At 43.1% G+C, this 19,277-nt stretch overlaps 1 protein-coding gene across 1 annotated transcript in view; it reads right to left on the bottom strand.

Moving 5' to 3' along the window:
- The window catches only part of DNAI1 (dynein axonemal intermediate chain 1), a 43,658-nt gene extending 25,193 nt beyond the window's left edge, over positions 1–18,465 (bottom strand). Inside the window, exons 1-10 of the mRNA XM_047098590.1 lie at positions 18,437–18,465; positions 11,864–11,894; positions 10,095–10,193; positions 9,826–9,906; positions 7,625–7,751; positions 7,229–7,356; positions 6,864–6,983; positions 5,824–5,883; positions 4,479–4,613; positions 1,491–1,575 (exon numbers count right to left, since the gene is read on the bottom strand). Coding sequence (XP_046954546.1) covers positions 1,491–1,575; positions 4,479–4,613; positions 5,824–5,883; positions 6,864–6,983; positions 7,229–7,356; positions 7,625–7,751; positions 9,826–9,906; positions 10,095–10,193; positions 11,864–11,894; positions 18,437–18,465 — 895 coding nt within the window. The remainder of the gene's footprint in view (positions 1–1,490; positions 1,576–4,478; positions 4,614–5,823; positions 5,884–6,863; positions 6,984–7,228; positions 7,357–7,624; positions 7,752–9,825; positions 9,907–10,094; positions 10,194–11,863; positions 11,895–18,436) is intronic.
- Between the last annotated feature and the right edge of the window lie 812 nt (positions 18,466–19,277).

Below are 19,277 nucleotides of genomic sequence, written 5' to 3'. Positions count from 1 at the left end.
CAGCAACAAGGAGCTGCCAACTTTGGGGAGGCAGCTGCTCCAAATAAATGCACAACCTCTTAGGGAAATACAAGCCACTTGGGAATGTGCTGTTCATGCCCTGGGAAGGATTCTGTTTCCCTGGCTCTGTCAAAGACACCAGAATTTCCCAGGCCCCCAGGATTTAAGCATTTCTGAATCAATCTCTTTCTTCACTTCATCACTAATTAATCACCAGCATAGACTTATTGAATTTTTTTTTTTTTTTGAAAAGTCTCTTCCAGCCCAGTGGCTCTGTAGCTTTGTGATGAAGTGCTTCAGCTATGGATCTAAGGGGCTGTGTTCAAGTCCTGATTGTACCACTCATTTGTCATACTAGCTACTATTTTGAACAAGTAACCATAGCCCAAATCTATCACCTATAAAATGGAGATAATAATGGAATTCACCTGACAGTGTGTCTGTCAGGATGATATAAAATAATACAAGTAAATTGCACAGCACAATGCCCAGTACATAGGCCATTCCCAGTGAATGCTGGTGCTGGTTTTTCACTCTTATAGCTGTTTCCTTTTCTCCATTTCCTGGAAAAGGTGTGGTGAGGCCCACTCCACCCCACACCTGAACCTCATTTTTGTCTCTGTCCCTGTATTCTGTCCAATTGCATCCTTCTCCAGACATACTCTCACTGGGCTGTGTTCCTGCCTGGACAGAATCTTTGAACTGTCTGCAGAAAAATCTCAGATTCCCTGAGATATTCCAGGCCCTTCATTAACTGCCTCCAATCACCTCTGTAGCCTGAGCTTTCACTACTTTCCAAGAAACCCCTGTTTGAATCATTGAGCCTGCTGCACTCTATCCCCAGAGACCAGTCCCATTCATTTTTACCACCGAGTCACTGCTTTTGCTGTCCCTTGCCCAGAACATCTGCCCTTCTGCTAGTCTACTCACACTCTGCTTATCCCTTGGCACCTAGCTTAGCCCTCCCTACAGCCTTCCTTGACTGTTGCCACTCATCCCTCGTTTCTCTTCTTCCATTCTTGAGGATCCCCAGAGCAGTTTCAGTCTGCATTCTAGCATTTATATTATCTCCAAGCTGGACACAGTAGAGAAAGAGCACAGAATTAGGAAACTCAAGACCTAGATTTGGGTCCTCTCTGCCATTCAGCAGCCAGGTAGACTTGCCCTTACCTGCCTCTTGTGTAAAGTAGGGGTAATACTCTCTGCTCTGCCTACCTCCCAGACTGTTGCAAAGATGACATTGGATCACTAATATGTAAGTTTTGCTGCACTATTGTCAGATCTCATCACTATACCCATTTTTCTTATTCCATTGTTTGTAGTTGACCTGTGTGTGTCTTGTCTCCCTAGTGACATCCAGAGGAGGAAGGGATTAGTTTTTCTCCTCTTGCACCCCTATAGTACCTAGCATGGGACACTCAAATACTTGCCTTGTATGAGGAATTTTTAATACAGGCAGTAATAGTAGTTGCCAGCACTTCAAATCTTACCTTGAGAAACATCATCATAAGTGTTCTGGTTGACCATCCGCTCCACGATTTTAGCAGCCTGAGTCACTTTGGTGATGTCATCACTCTGTGGAGATACAGAGGCCACAGGCCCTCTTAGCTAGCACCTGGAAAGGTTATGTCTTGAGCCACAGCCCAGACTTGCAATTTTCTCTCTGACACCACCCACCCCGGATAGCTCTGTAAAGATATCTCTTCATGCCTCCAAAGCCAGATCACCTCACCACCCCCTTTGGGGAATGCCCAGCTCTTAAATGGCACAAGGAGTTTGCACTGCCATACTTGGCCCCTGGGTACAGCCTGTCTTGTACTCTTTCATTCTGAACTTGTTCTGGAGAAGGCATATCTCAGAGCACAACACAAGACATTGAAGAGTATTGAAGGGGAGAGCAGAAAATGGGAGGTAGGAGGCTTCTTTAGTGGAGACAGAGAGGTTTTATCATCTCAGGCAATGACAAAGACTCTCATTAAAGCCTCAGAGAGCTTCTGGTCCAACAGATATGCTTGTATACAGGGAGTAAAAGGCAGAAATGACTCCTAATCTAAGGCCTTGCCCACTGCAGGAAGAAACCAGCTGAGTGGGCAACCCTTGAGGAGCTTCAGAGCACCAGGCCCATGGCTGTTGAAAATGAGATTTACTAGCAGTGCCAGCATCAGGCAGTGGTTAAGAGAATGGATTCTGGAGCCACACAGACCTTCATTCCCTTCCTATCCCATGCATTAGGAAGGAGCCAGTTGGCAACTTTAGGTAAGTTACTTAAATTCTCTGAGTCTTAGAGTACACATGATACAGGGGGGATGGATAATGCCACCTGCATCTGGGGTCATTGTACTATACTAGCAACTATACATAATCTTGGGTTCTCACAACAATCTTACAAAGTAAGATCATTAGGATGTCTTTACAGATGAGGAAACAGGTTAGAAAAACCTAGCTAATAAGTAGCAAAGCCAGGATATAAACTCAACTCTGTGGATTCCAGGTCCCATGCCCTCGGGCCCACACAGAAAGCCAGGCCCTCACCAGTCTGACCACCTTTGCATGGTCCTGGCAGTCTCCAGGTTCCAGATGTGTGGTGGACCACTGCCTCCCTTGTTCTGGATACTATACTACTTGAGAAGACACAGCTTTTTATTGGTTCTGACTAAATTTGTGGCCTCTCAGACCTTTCTGCCATTCCCATCCTAATCTTTCAGATCATACAAGCCTGCATTCATTTCTGTATATTCATCCAAATGATTAATGAGACAGAAATCTGAGATCTATCATTGCAGACTTTCCTACAGGGTATCATAGAGTTATTCTGCTTTCCCCCTCCCACTCACTTGAGTTTTATACCAACCTCGTCAGATGCAGGTCTCTGAGAAAGGGGTGTCACTCTGTGCATGCACTGGGCCTGAGCAAAAGATCACTCTGTTCTACAGATAGCCAGGGCCAGTACTTGAGATTCCCAGTTAAAACTCAATTCCCTTGCTTACAGGTTGCACACTAAGGTATTCACTGATGTTGGGGGGTATCTTATATCCCACAATGTTATGCCTTCACTGTAGCTTCTTGGTCCAGAGAACTGAGCTCTGCCTGCATCACAGCCTTCAATGTCAACCAAAGCTGGAAGAAAGTGCAGTCCTACTTCCCTGGACATATTAGACACCAAGTCTGATATACATGTTAGATCCCAAGGGCTTAGACCCAAGGACAATTTTCACTTTCAGCCACAGGGATATTTCTTTTCTTCTCTGGGTCCTGGTGGCTGCAGTTAAAGTTTCTGCAATAATAGTCCTAGCACACAGCCTATAGCCAAACCCTTGATGGATCTTCAAGTGAAACTTGACCCAGGCTAACACCCTCTCTGAAGCTCCTAACCTCTAGGGAATAGTACAGGGGAAGTCAAGGGTCTGGACAGGGCAACCCATGGGACAGGGACTTCATCTTTCACTTCAGAGTTCCAGTACTCAGCATGATCATGATCACAAGTGCTTGGTCTGTAATTGAATGAAATGGAATTGGGGCAGTTTATATTAAGCCAAAGCAGGGAACTCTTAAAACTCCCAGAAAATGTGATTTTATCAGGGACATGTAATTGAGTGGAAGTGGGCATACCTCAGACAAAGGAAGCAAAACTTACTTAAACTCATCTGGCTTCCATAGCAAAATCGCTTCCCGGAGAGCTATCTGGGAGCTCTCCAGGGTGCTGAATCCAGACCTCATCTTTCCCATCCTATTACAGGTCAAACACATCCATACTGGGACTCTGGCTCCTGATTCAGCTTTCTTTGTGTTGAAAGGACAAATGTGGCCCTTCAGCATCTCTCTGTGGTGATCTTCTTTGTGGGGACCTATCACTATAACTTCCATAATGATCCCCAAACCTACGCTGGCTATACTCACAATGAGCCCCACAAAATAGACCCTATAATGACTCCTATTATGTTTCTTCATGGTAAATCCAGCCCAGAGTGGCCACACCCATCAGCCTGAACCTGCTGGTGTCTGTGATCAGCCCTGACTTAGCACCTGGCCCATAAGACTCACCTAAAAGATTGAGCACAAATAACCCAAGGACTGAAGGTCAAAGAGCAAATCACTCTCCAAAGCCTCATGACCCCTTGCTCAGGGAGGTGGTGCCTTATTATCACATCCCACCCCATCCTGAGAAGACTCCTGAGCTCTTTCAGGGTGTGCATTGGGCTTTCAATAACATTCGTGTCTTCTGTTGCCACCTAGCCCCCAAACCCTGAATCCTTGCTGGCCTCCAGACCTATATAAGATTGGGAAGAGGTGTGGAATGCCAGAGGCAGCTGTGGCTCTCTTCAAACCTTCCTACAAGGAAAGAACTATTCATATTTCAACATTAGCTCCCCACCTAAGGTCTTTAAAGTCCTTCCAGATAGCCAGGCTTCTCTCTACCAAGAGACCAAGATCCCACTCAGTCATTCTCTGTGACAGATCCATGGGAAACCCCACCAAACCTGGGACTCCATAGATGTCATCTTCCTCATGGCCATCTTCCCCATTTTTTTAGCCACTGGTGTCTTTGCCTTCTCTTTCTCTTTGGTCTTTTCCTGCTTCTCAAGCTCCTCTACATAGGCGTCGTAGATCTCCCACTAGGCAAGGGCAAGATGAGAAGGTTCATTGCAGGGCAAAATCTTCACCCAGCCAGCTTCTATTCAGCTTTTGGAGCTTGAGAAATAGATTATGTCAGGCCCTGTCACATGCCTCTATAGCATCCTCTACTTGGCCCACTGTATGTATTCAATGTCTGTCTTCTGTGCTGTCAGCTCTAGGACAGGAATGAAGGAATTCTCAGGGCAGTTCTGGGATGGGCTTTCCACCCTGCAGCTCAGGGGCTCAGTTATCAGCTGGAGATCAGTATTGCTGCAAACTACAAATCCTACTAGGCAAAACAAATGGGCAAATATCAAGGTGGATCACATTTTTCTTGGTGATTTATAAGACTCTGAACCAGGAAATTTAAAAAATGTTTCCCCCATGGAGATGTGATAAACTTTCTAGTTCATGTTTGGCTAACTACAGCACTGACCACACCTTCTGAGCATAAAAAGATAAACAAAAAGTAAGGGAACTCCTGCTAACTGCATCTGACAGCAAGAGAAGCTCAAGGATCATAACAAAGGAAGCAGCAAGGATATGGGGGGAAAAACCCAGATCACTGTGTGCTCTCCAGAGTTGGGCAGTCACTGCCACCTGGAGGCCAGATAGACACACCTTATATTAACAATTCACCATGGGCCAGTACTCCACACCACAACATAATTCAATGTTTGTTATCTCATTCAGAGCCTTCCAACAGCCCTTCAAGGCTGCTTGTTGTCCTCGCTTGACAGAGAAATAGAAATTGAAGCATCAAGGGTGACACGGTTTGCCCAGGGTCTTACAGTATGAGCAGCAAAGTTGGAGCCTGAGCTCAGGTCTCCTGGCACCATATCCTGCTCAAATCAGCATGGCTATCCAGTAGAATTTGAGGGGGAAAGAGGGTCTGCAGGAACAATTAAGACTGCTGGAAGGACAGATTAGAGTGCTAACACTTCAGAGTCAGCATGGGGTGACTATAGAGAGTTGGAAGCCATGCCTATTTCCCTCTTTGATAGTCTTGCCCCTGAGAGGCATGTGGCTGATCCACAGCTCACTAGGTGGGGACCTACTGTCTAATATGGCTGATGTTCAGAGTCTGGACAAGGAGCATGGAGATGGATGGGTGAGGAGGGCAGGCTGCTAGAGGAATCTTTGACAAGGATGCATGAGGTGGAGAGGTGGGGGTGTGGTGATGACTTTTAGACTGACCCAGGGTCTCACCTGATTAGCTGTAGCCGAAAAGTTTGTCCTGGGAGGAGGTTCCATCTGGCATTCTCGGTCCTAGTGAACAATGACAACAAGAAACCAACGGAGAGCCCTCAACTCCTTCTCACTTAACCCAACAGTATATCCATCCATGGGTGAAGCATTTCAGTTGGAGCAGGGGGAGGGATGGGACACAGAACTGGGAAGTAAAGAGGGGCTGAACAAAGGATGAAATGATGCAGTGAAAGCCTACATTTTCCTTCTAAGCTTCCTTCAGAAGACTAAGCTAGAAATAGGGGGCAATGAAGCCTGATTATGCCAGTTCAACTAAGTGGGGGTTAGGCAGGGCTTTGGCCAGCCTTTAGATGCAAGACACAGAGGTCATCCCCTGGCAAGCTACTGGACTAATATCCCTCACCCTGAGAAGACTTCTCCCTAATACTGGGGCCTGTGGCTCCACCATGGGAATGCACTCCCTCCTCATTGTGTATCACCCAGATTACTGAATAGGGAGTACACAGTGTGATTAGAATCTGCCATAAACCCACCATGTAGACTTCTGTCCTCCATTCACAGATTCATTTCTGTAAAACACTGTCTTACATATGTGAGTCTCTCCCCTGAAATCCTGAGAGATTCTTTCAGCCTGTACTCAGGGTCCTCCATACTTATGAGCCAGGGAGCTTTTCCAGCCTTTTCTAGTTAGTCTATCACAGAGACCATCAACTTCAGTCAAACTGGCTCTTAGTCCTGCCTCCCTGGCACATCTGGCCTCTCCTCTCTCCCCCAGATCTTGACCTCCTCTTCAAGGCCCTTACATGCTTCAGTCTCAGTTGAAGGGCTCCAGATTCCTTGTGACCCACTCTGAACTCCCATGAGGATGGCTTATAAGGACTGAACACATGCTTCAAGCTCTCCTCAGAGAATTTAACTGTGGTGCATGCCTGTCACCCTTCCAGGCCAAGAGCTGCTGAGGCTGGAGTCAGGCCTGTTCCTTTCCTGCCATGCACAGTACAGAGCTGTGAGGTAAAGGGGCTGGGGTGGGGCTGCTCTACCCGGAGAGGGTTGTTTAAGGTCTGTGAGGCCCTCTCACTGAAGTTGAACTGGTTGGTGAGCTTTCGCTCCTTGGGCTGCTTAGGAGTCATCAATTCTTCTTCAGTCACTTTTTCAGCTGCCTGGAAAAAAAGACCCATAGGACCAGGGCTCAGCTGTGACAAGAAGATGGTGGGGAGTCAGGAGTGGGGAGAAGTCATGTCTTAGGATAGGATAGAAGAGGGAGAAGGTGATGATGCCAGAGGCATTGGCAACCTGCAGCCTCTAACATCTCACCTTCAGCCCCACCCCATAACAAGTTACCCCTGAAACTTCCATCCACAGCTAGAGCTGGAAGGGGAGAGATGGGAACAATATTATACTGTACCTCAGCTGCAGGCATATCTATTTGACTCCCAGCTTCAGTTTCAGCTTCAGCTTCAGATTCCTTAGGCTCTTCTTCTTCTTCAAGGATTTCAGTTTCTGAAATCACCACCTTGGTGGACTCCTGAGAACCTTGGTAGGATATTGCAGATGAACCCAAAGTCCAGGCCTCCTCCCCCATCCCCTGGTAGGGCAAGGCTTTCTTGGTTCCTGCTTTTGAGACCTCACCTACACCAGGGTTCTCATGGGTTAACTCCCAGACCTATCCAGGACAGCCAGCTGTTGGACTTTATGTAAGTAGAGGCTCTGCAAAGTTATGGCTTAGTGATCTGCTCCCTAGGGTGACCACAGAAAGGGGACGAGGCTCTGGGCTGTAGCATCAGGCTGACCTGAGGCCTACCTGCTGCTAACTCATCACGGTAGTGCTGCCGTCGTCCTTCATCCGAGTCTTTAGGGATCAGGTTCCCAACCTGGCTGAAGTGAACTGCCAGTTGGTTCACAACGCCAATAAACTTATATGTGCCTTCCTAAGAGGAGAGAAGACTGGGTAAGACCAAAAGTCCTGAAAAGGGCTGCTGGAGTCAGAATGTAGTCTGCCTTCATTCTATAAGGCTTAACGTGGCCCATCTGTTAACGATATATATAGATCTCATCAAATCCTCAGTTAACCTGAAGTTTTCATTGCATTGCAGCTTAAAGAGGAGGCAAATGAAATAAAATTTTTAAAAATTCTCATAAAAGACATATTTTTAAATATCTTTTCTTTCCAATTTTGAATAGCCCTGGATTTGTCTATCACTGGCTCTTACATCCATGCCAAGCAATCCTGGTATACCTGTTTCATCACAGATTTGAGGCAGGTCACGCATAGTCCTCAAACATACCTGGCCTGGCCTACTCTGAACAGTATTTAGTGAATGTGAGGGCTGGAGAGATCCTCAGAGATACCAAATCTCCAATTCCCCTGTTTCCATACAAAAGGCCACAGATAGCTAGAAAATGTTTGAGTTTGGCACTTGTCCAGTTTATAAAATGTCCAGAAAATGAAAATCAGGGCTAGTCTTAAAGTCTAGGTAACCTTGTTCATTTATTCTTCAACAACTAATTTTTAAACAAATACAACATGCCAAGTATTTTGTTTTAATTTTTTTAATGTTTATTTATGTTTGAGAGAGACAGAGCATGAGCAGGGGAGGGGCAGAGAGAGAAGGAGACACAGAATCCAAGCAAGCTCTAGGCTCCAAGCTGTCAGCACAGAGCCCGATGTGGGGCTCAAACCCACGAACTGTGAGATCATGACCTGAGCCTAAGTCAGATGCTTAACCAACTGAGACACCCAGGCACACCAACATGCCAACTATTTTCTAGGTTCCAGAGACATAACAAAAGCAGACATGATCCCTGCTTTCACAGGGCCTATTAGTCTGGTTCTTCTAGACAGCCTCCATATTGACAAGCATCTTAGTTGTACTGTTGACTTTGAGACCAAGGTTTCCTTCCTTCTATCAAAATATATCTTCCCAGCCCTTTTATTTTTTTTAAATTTTTTTTTCAACGTTTTTTATTTATTTTGGGACAGAGAGAGACAGAGCATGAACGGGGGAGGGACAGAGAGAGAGGGAGACACAGAATCCGAAACAGGCTCCAGGCTCCGAGCCATCAGCCCAGAGCCTGACGCGGGGCTCAAACTCACGGATCGCGAGATCGTGACCTGGCTGAAGTCGGACGCTTAACCGACTGCGCCACCCAGGCGCCCCTTCCCAGCCCTTTTAAAGTCACATAGAATATTGTTGTATTTGTATGACACACTAGGGTAAACTCACTGGAGAGGAAACCAGCCCATGGGCTCCAGCTGTATCAAACCCACCTGCCTCTGGAGAGCTGAAAGAATCACTATTTCTGCACATAGGTTGGGACACTCTGCCTTAAAAAGTCATCACAAAGCCCTTCTTCTCTCAGTAACTCAGATGGATGGGAAATGAAACAGTGCAGTTATTAAAAGCATGGTCTATGTTGGTGGGCAGAATGGATTCAAATCCTGATTCCTTCCCCTATTTTCTGCATGACCTTGGGCTTAACCACTCTACGCTTTATTTTTTTCATATGTAAAATGAAGATAATAATATCTAATTTTTAGGATAGTTATAAGTATTGAAAATAATGAAAATAATTTATTTATTACTGTTTAAAAAATATTAGATAGAGCATGAGCCTGAGAAAGGGGCAGAGGGAGAGAGAGAGAGAATCATAAGCAGGCTCCACACTCTGTGCGGAGTACAACGCAGGGCTCAATCCCATGACTCTGGGGTCATGACCTGAGCTGAAATCAAGAGTCACTCAACCAACTAAGCCACCCAAGTGCCCAGAAAATAACTTATTAACAGTGTCTGACACGTAATAAGTACTGAATAAGATTTCAAGGGAGATTCATTATGGAATTTTTTAAATCTCTGGAAAATTCCATGTAAAATTTCAAGGTTCTGGTCAAAGACCAGAGTTTAAAGGTGATATCTCTAATAGCAGAGAAGCTTTTGGAATGTAGCAAGTCACTGCCAAACCAAGGAGCACCTAGAGTCCCCTACCCCAGAGGGGATGACTTACTTTGAAGCTGTACCTGACGATGTTCTGGGGTGCATGTGGGTTGTTGGCTGTCAGAATGCGGGTGAACTCCTCCTTTAGCTCCTAAGGGAGAGAAATACCAAGAAATACCAAAGGGCCACACCTCTTCTGAGATTTGGGAGGGCTCCTCAGGGTGTCAGCAGACATCTCACACCCAGGTTCTGTGCAGGCTCCTAATCAGTACTATGAAAGAACACACCTCTGAGGGTAGAGAAGGTAGAAGGGGCAAGGGCAGGATGCTGCTCACTCACCGCATCAGTCAACTCCAGCTGGTCAGGGGGTCTAACTGTGGCTTTGGACTGGGCCCATTCATCTGCTCCTTCTCCCACTTCAGTCCCTGAATCTTCATCCTGGACAACAACCTCACATGAGGATCAGCAAGCAGTGCTCTCCCTTCATTCACAAATCCTCCCAGAAGCCAAGCTCTGCCCCTGATAAGTAGAATACAAAATGCACAACAGACCACTCATGGAAGAGTCCAAAGGAACTGCTTAGGTCAGAGTTCTCATTGCCTGGAAGATCTTGGCCATGTCAGCCCTGGGGGTCAGTACTTATCTGGAACATTGTGGTGGGCCTTTCGAGCCAGAAGGGAGACCAGAAGTGGCCCCTCCCTATTCTCTCCCATACAGCCTGGAACCTAATGGTCAGGACCAGCTGCCAAAGGCAGGGCTTTATGCAAAATGAAAGGACATCCAGCTGTTATTTAAGATGCTTCAGCTCCAATTCATATTTTATCTTCCAATTTGCCACCTTATGGTTACTCTTATGGCAACACTCTCAGTACTTGGTAACTTTAAGCCTCAGAGTCTCATCAGATCCTTAGAGCAAAAAAATCAAGGACTAGAAGTTTTTCCTTTCTGTAATAGACAGTTAAACACCTTGCCGAAGTGGCCCATGATGTATTAAAAAAAACTCACCCTTGTTAGCAAAAATATGCGAAATAAAAGAATGCAATTCTTCACTATAAAACTGTTGAAAACTAAAACAACAACAACAACTACTACAAAAACCCAAAACAAAGAGACCACTCAACCAAACAAAACTAATCCAGTGGTGGTGACATTGTGGGAAAATTGCTACCCATAAATTAGCGCAAACTTTCTAAAGAGCATTTTGGAAATATTTACCAAAAACCTAATAAGCATTTATTCTCTGTGACTGAAGTTTCTATGTATAGGACTTTATATTAAAGAAATAACCAAGGACATGCCCAGAGATTTAAATGCATGAATGTTTGCTGGAGAATTGATCATAATAATGAAAAAGAGAAAATATCTAAGTGTCCAACAATGGGGCATGGTTGAACAAATTACAGTATAGCCTTAAGGAACATATGGTAAAATATTATACAGTAATTTTAAATGATGCTATAAAAGTATGTTTATTGGCAATGGAAAGCACTCTAAATATATTATGTAAAAAGCAGATTATAAAATAACTTACAGTTTGATTCCATTTAAAAACAGGGGTGCCTGGGTGGCTCAGTCGGTTAAGTGTCCAGCTTTTGACTTTGCCTCAGGTCATGATCTCATGGTTTATGAGTTCAAGCCCTGAATCGGGCTCTGCGCTGACAGTGTAGACCCTGTTTGAGATTTTCTCCCTCTCCCTCTCTCTTCCCCTCCCCTGCTTGTGCTTTTTCTCTCTCAAAATAAATAAACTTAAAAACAAATAAATACACATAATTTTTATATATGCACAGAAATATCTGAGAGAGTATAACATCATGTGTTAACTAAGAGGTTTTCAATAATGGTGGATTTAAGGGTGATTTTTTTTAAAAATAGGCTTCACACCCAGCACAGAGCCCAATACGGGGCCTGAATTCAACCCTGAGATCAAGGCTTGAGCTGAGATCAAGACTCAGCTGCTTAACCGACTGAGTCACTCAGGTGCACCTAAGGGTGATTTTAATGGTCTTTTTGCCCATTTGAATTTTCTAAAAAAGATATAGCTAATATTTTCAACAGAAAACAATGCTGTTAGCATCTTGCTGAGAGCCTTCAGTGGGCTCAGCACTTACTCTCTTCCTGGCTCCTCTGCCTATGTTGATGCTCTGAAAGAAAGAACAGAAACAAGAGGTAAGTCATAGGCAAATCTCTGTGGGAATATCAGAAACAGTATTACAGGGAGGCTTCTTCCCAGAGATCTCAAAGACACTGGACATTGAGCTTTCCCAAGTCTTAAAAGTGGTCCTCTTAGTGGCAACATGTGCTTCTTACCCCAGTCAAGGAGGCCCTGTATCTGAGGCAATCCCATTCCAGTGTCAGTGCCGCTGACCCATGAAAAGCAACCAGGTAACTTAGCACTGGGCATTTCTTATTTGCAACTAGTTCCACAAACATTTTTTAAAAAGCATATTCTAAGTGCTCAGCTCTGTACTATGCGTTAAGGAGATTTCGAGGTCAAATTATATTTATAAATACTTGTTTGGGATGAATGTAAGCTCTTTATAAGCAGGTACTTTGTTTTATACGCTGCTGAGAATATAGTAAGTGTTCAAATACTTATTTTTTTCCCCCAGAGTGAACATAATCCTTTATTTCAAGGTGATTCTTTTTTTTCTATAATTCATTTTTTACAATTTACATCCAAGTTAGTTAGCTCATGGTGCAATAATGATTTCAGGAGTAGGTTCCCTAAGCCCCTTATCCATTTAGCCCATCCCCCACACACAACCCCTCCGGCAACCCTCTGTTTGTTCTCTATATTTAAGAGTCTCTTATGTTTTGTCCCTCTCCCTGTTTTTATATTATTTTTGCTTCCTTTCCCTTATGTTCATCTGTTTTGTATCTTAAATTCCTTATATGAGTGAAGTCATATGATATTTGTCTTTCTCTGACTAATTAATTTCACTTAGCATAATACCCTGCAGTTCCATCTACATAGTTGCAAATGCAAGATTTCATTCTTTTTGATTGCCAGGTAATACTCCATTGTGTGTGTGTATATATATATATATATATATATATATATATATATATACCACATCTTCTTTATCCATTCATCCATCGATGGACATTTGGGCTCTTTCCATACTTTGGCTATTGTTGATAGTGCTGCTATAAACATTGGGGTGCATGTGTCCTTTCGAAACAGTATCCCTGTATCCCTTGGATAAATACTTAGTAGTGCAATTGCTGGGTTGTAGGGTAGTTCTATTTTTAACTTTTTGAGGAACCTCCATATTGTTTTCCAACTGGCTGCACCAGTTTGCATTCCCACCAGCAGTGCAAAAGAGATGCTCTTTCTCCACATCCTCACTAACATCTGTTGTTGCCTGACTTGTTAGTGTTAGCCCTTCTGACAGGTGTGATGAGGTGGTATCTCAGTGTGGTTTTGATTTGTATTTCCTGGATGATGAGTGATGTTGAGCATTTTTTCATGTGTTGTTTGGCCATCTGGATGTCTTCTTTGGAGAAGTGTCTAATTCATGTCTTTTGCCCATTTTTTCACTGGATCATTTGTTTTTTGGGTGTTGAGTTGGATAAGTTCTCTATAGATTTTGGATATTAACCCTTTATCTGACATGTTGTTTGCAAATATCTTCTCCCATTCCGTTGGTTGCCTTTTAGTTTTGCTGATTGTTTCCTTTGCTGTGCAGAAGATTTTTATTTTGATGAGGTCCCAATAGTTCATTTTTGCTATGGTTTCCCTTGCCTCCAGAGACGTGTTGAGTAAGAAGTTGGTGCAGCCGAGGTCAGAGAGGTTTTTGCCTGCTTTCTCCTTGAGAATTTTGATGACTTCCTGTCTTACATTTAGGTCTTTCATCCATTTTGAGTTTATTTTTGTGTATGGTGTAAGAAAGTCGTGCAGGTTCATTTTTCTGCATGTTGCTGTCCAGTTTTCCCAGCACCATTTGCTGAAGAGACTGTCTTTATTCCATTGGATGTTCTTTCCTGCTTTGTCGAAGATTAGTTGGCCATACATTTCTGGGTCCATTCCTGGGTTCTGTATTCTGTTCCCTTGATCTGAGTGTCTGTTTTTGTGCCAGTACCATACTGTCTTGATGATTACAGCTTTGTAATACAGCTTGAAGTCTGAGATTGTGATGCCTCCAGATTTGGTTTTCTTTCTCCAGATCGCTTTGGCTATTCAGGGTCTTTTCTGGTTCCATACAAATTTTAGGATTGTTTGTTCTAGCTCTGTGAAGAATGCTGGGGTTATTTTGATAGGTATTGCCTTGAATATGTAGATTTCTTTGGGCCAAATACTTATTGAATAAATGAAGAATGTCATCAAACTGATTAGTGATCATGATTCTGGGAAAAATGTTTTTCCTCTTTGGACCTCAGTTTCCTTGTCAGTAAAATGCATAGGATTGGATGTGATGACCTTCCAGCTCTAACACACTGAAATTTTATGTTCCCAAGAGCAGCATGCTTTATTCAGCTTGATAAACATTTATTGGGCATCTATTTGTGTGTCAGGGACACACCTAAGCAGTAGGACACAGATGAAGAGAGATGAGGTCCCTACTCCAGTTTGTTCAGGGTCCATGGAGGACAGAGCAGTGTAAGAATGTTCATCATTTACTCTCTCATTCACTCACTCACTCACTCACTCACTCTCTCATTCAGTACTCCTTTGAAAGCCTCCTCTGTGCCAGCAACAGAGATATGTGTACCCAGGGTGCTATAGAAGTACACAGAGACACCTACTGAGCACAAGAAAGGCTCCCAGAGGTGGCTGTTTCCCAGCTGGGTATCAAAGAACAAAGAACCCAGCTGGGTTGTCTAAATGGAGAAAACATTATTCAGAAGAAGAAAACAGCATATACAAAGGCAAGAGAAGAACAGTGACAGAGCCAGTAAAATATTCCACCAAACAAACAAAAACCCTGCAATATACATATATATACATATATATAATTGTTAATATATATAATCATTCATATATATATATATATTACAATAGGTGTTTCAGATGATCAAGCAAAAGGGAGATCAGTGGAGGCTAGAAATGTGACAGAAGGGTTCTTGGAAGAAGCAGGTTTAAAGTATTGAAGGAAAGGCCAAGGCAACATGGTGGCAGTACAGCACATTGGACAGAGACCTCTGCTCCCAGTTCTTGCAGGCCACCTGTATATTCTTGAGGAAGTCTCTTGGGCCTCAGTTTCCCAAATACAAAGTTAAGAGAGTTAGACTAGATGGGCTCTTACAGCTCTTACATAATATAGTCTATGGGAGAGGATTTGATGGTGGAGAGGAGGAAAGGGATTCCAGGGAGAGGGAAGAGCATGTCTCAGCTTGGATTAGGATTGTTATTGGTAGAGCAGGCAGCAGGATTCAGATCTCTGCCATGTTGCCAGGGTTTCCAGTGATGGAACCCTTCTCTGAGGCTAAGCTGCATAAGCCAGAAATCTGCTTTTTTTTTGAAGCACCTCTGATCCCTAAGGTAACAAGATGCAGGCGTCACAACTCCAACAGCTTTCTGGCCCACAACAGACACTGGAGGGCCAATCCCAACCCAAACTGCCAGCCTTAAATAGAAAACGAGATCCAGTTACCATTGCCCCCCGTAAATATGTCTGTAAAACATTTATCTGGCAATAAAAGAACTGACAAGGCAATTTGAATGTAATTGTTTTTGGCAGTTGGAAATATTTCAATTAACACACTATAAAAGCCACACTATAATAAATGCAAAACAGGCCAATGAAATCAGCTGCAGTCCTGACTTCCCAACCATGGCAAAGGAGATTGAATGTCAGGCTGCCACTTTGGGCCCTTGGTCTTCCAAAAGGAGAAGCCTGAGATGGACAAGCCTGAATTCCTGGAAAGCTTTTGATGGTTCCTCCCAGAAGCCATCAAACCACAGAAGAACAAAGCCCAAACTCCCTCCCTGGCCTTCAGAACTCTATCATCTGGCCCCACGTCTCCATTCCAGCCTGCTCTCCAGCCCTTCCTGTGCTAGCATTTTGAGATGCAGCCTAGCAAGGCTACCCACATTTCCTGAGCATCGACTGTGCTTTCCCACCTCTGCACCTTTGACTTTTTTTCAAAAAATAATTTATTTATTTTTGGGGTACCTGGGTGGCTCAGTCAGTTAAGCGTCCAACTTCAGCTCAGGTCATGGTCTCGTGGTTTGTCAGTTCGGGCCCTGCATCGGGCTCTGTGCTGATAGCTCAGAGCCTGGAGCCTGCTTCAGATTCTGTGTCTCCCTCTGTCTCTGCTCCTCTCTCTCAAAAATAAACATTAAAAAATTTTAAAAATGTATTTATTTTTAAGTAATCTCTATACCCAACATTGAGGTCAAACTCATGACCCTGAGATCAAGAGTTGCATGTTCTTCCAACTAAGCCAACCAGGTGCCCTTGCAGTTTTGCTTTTTACTGTTCCTCTTGCCAGAAACATCATCTTCCCTTTCCCTCTCACCACTCCCACTATCTCTGCCTAACAAAACCCTACCCAACTAAACTCTACTAGTCCTTTATCTAACCCTGACATATTATCACTTTTCTTGTAACTCCCTCTACTCTTCCATTCTTCACTTTGAGTGGCTGTTGTGAGATGAAGGATGAAATGTATCTGCAAATAGATACTCTGTTATCTCTGGGTTTTGGTCTGCAAAAGGGAATAGTATTATGAAAAGAAATATAATACTGCAGTACACATTAGAGGCAGCTTGGACATTTCAGCAAAGGAGGTCTACCATTCTTATACTCTTGACCAAAGAATATCCTCTACTTTTGGATAGGTCATTCTATTTGACTGAGGGAGGATGTCTATGGAGGAATGATGCAGGAAGAGGAAATATCCCCCTACCCCCCGACAGACCACCCTATCAGTCAAATTAACCCTGATAATCAATGGAATAACAGATGTCCCAGTCTGAACTCCTTCATAATAGATCATTTTTCTATTCTCATTATTACACATTTTAGTATGAGCATCTTAAGCGAAGGAACTGGTAAAAACTCATTTCTCTTTCAGAATGAGAGCTCCCTTGCTCTTTCTTGAAACTTCTCCACCTTCATTTCCATGTCACCTCTCCAGTAATTCCTTCTTAATATCCTTGACCAGGAATATATGCTTGGAATATACCCTTGACCAGGAATATATTCTACACACTCCTCTTGGGTGTTCTTATCTCCACACAGAGCTTCATCTTCTACCTTATGATGAGGTTCAAATCTGTTTCTTTTTTAAAAATATTTTTATTTTTTTATTTTTTGAGTAATCTCTATGCCCAATACGTGGCTTGAACTCACAACCTCAAGATCAAGAGTCACACACTCTACTGATTGAGCCAGCCAGGTAACCCAAAGTTCAAATATATTTCTGTAGCTTAGACTTCTCAGAACCCCATGTTCAAAAAAATAGCAGAGTACCCAAACACAGTATGTTTAAGAGCCAACCTCATTATGTTCTTTTTCCAACCCAATCATTATATTCTTTTTCTATACCAAATTTCCATTTCTTCTAGTATTTCTTATCTCATTCAAGTGCATCCCCATCTACTCAGTCACCCACGTTGGAAATTGGAAGCCATCAAAACACCTGCCTTTCCTTCTCTCCCATTAGTATCATGTTTCAAAGTCTAACAATTCTATCTCTTCAATATCTTTCATAACTATCCTCTTCATTTACACCTTCCTTAATTCAGGCCCTTACTATCTTTTGCTTACATTTGATTTCCCTGACTCCAGTTTCTCTCCACTCTAATAATTATATCATTATCATCATTCTCAGCTATTGAACACTTACTCTGGGCTAGTCATTTACTAAGCAACTTACATGCATCATCTCATTTAACCTTCAGAACCACCCTATCAGGTAAGAGCTACCATTATTCTATTTTACAGATGAGAACACTGAGGCTTAGAGAGATCACCCAAAAATGACCAGGATTTGAACCCAAACTAATCACTATCTATAAGTGATCTTCCTGGAACATTAATCTGATCATATCACTCTCCTGTTTTAAAGCCTTCAAGGGCTGCTCAATAGCCCTGAGATAAATCTCAAATTCTAACACAGCATCCACATTATCCCCTATTCTTTTCCTCCCACAGCTATGGGATGGTGATTTGACAATGAAAATTCTGGGGCACCTGGGTGGCTCAGCTGGTTAGGCATCCAACTTTGGCTCAGGTCATGATCTCACCGTTTCTGAGTTTGACCCCATGTCGGGCTTTATGCTGATAGTTCAGAGCCTGGAGCCTGCTTCAGATTCTGTGTCTTCCTCTCTCTCTGCCCCTCCCTTGCTTGCACTGTGTCTCTGTCTCTCTCAAAAATAAATAAACATTAAAAATTTTTTTAAAAAGAAAATGGAAGTTCTGGTCAAGGTAACAGATGATTATTATTGCCACCTACTGGGCATTTACCTAAACTTAGATCAGTTTTGGTACATGGCCCCCTTAAAAGCATAAGCAACCCATTTGTTCCTAAGCATATTTTAGGGGTAAGGCGATAAAAAAATTATTAAATTGCTTCCTATCATGAAGAGGTAAGATTTATAAAACAAATACATGATCAGATATACTGATGGAGCCCAAACATGGGCTCTGAAGTCAACCATACCTTGGTTTGAGTCCCCACTCTGCCACTTGTTAGTTCTATGACTTTAGGCATGTTACTTGTCTTCTCCGAACCTCAGTATCCTTATCTTTAAACTGGGCATAATGGCATCTTCTCAATCATAGGCTTGTCATGAGAATTAAATGAGTCAATGCACACAAAATGCATAGTGTGGTGCTTAGCCAGAGTTTATGCTCAATTAATGATAGTAGGCAGCATTATATTCCCATTTATAGACCCTGCTCTGCCCTTAGTCACACAGATTCTGTGTGGCCCTTGTTTACTAGGAAGCATCTACCCTAGGGACTAGAGCCTTCAGCAGCTCACATTTCCACCTAAAAGTTCAATACTGAAACATGTTTGTTCCTGGAAAGAGGGGCTCTTTGAAGCATGCAAACCCACAGATGCAGCATCCTCCTTCCTGGAGCCCAGGAGACTTCGTTTACCATTTCAATTGTCTTGGTCCTTATTTTAAAACTCACTAACAGGTTTCCATTAAGCTAAATTGAAACTAAATACCTCACCAGCTTGCAGTTTCCATTTTTAAAAGGGTAAGAGCTCTTAGTCCCAAAGGAATAGTAATTCACCAACAAATCTTCCTCTGGCTACACTGACTACATTTTAAATCTCTGAGCCTAGTGCAGTGTTAAATGCACACAGAAGGCACTCAATAAGTGTAGTTTAAAGAAATCTTAAAATTTTGAAACATTAGATATGAAAGGTAATAGACATTATCATACACTATTGTGGGAATGCCAATTGATGCAAACTTTTCATAGGGTTATGTGGCAATACCTGCCAAAATTTTAAATGCAGATACCCCTCAACTCAGCAACTCCACTTTCTTGAATTTTTCCTGTGAAAGTACTCATACACATGCATAAGATGTACAAAATTGCTCACTGCACCATTATT

The sequence above is a fragment of the Lynx rufus genome, unplaced genomic scaffold (assembly GCF_022079265.1).
Source record: "Lynx rufus isolate CCGP_SWC_20201006 ecotype Redwood Valley unplaced genomic scaffold, mLynRuf1.p SCAF_10, whole genome shotgun sequence".
Lineage (NCBI taxonomy): Eukaryota > Metazoa > Chordata > Mammalia > Carnivora > Felidae > Lynx > Lynx rufus.
The sequence above is the reverse complement of the archived record's forward strand: the minus strand, read 5'-3'. Positions and strand labels throughout refer to the sequence as shown.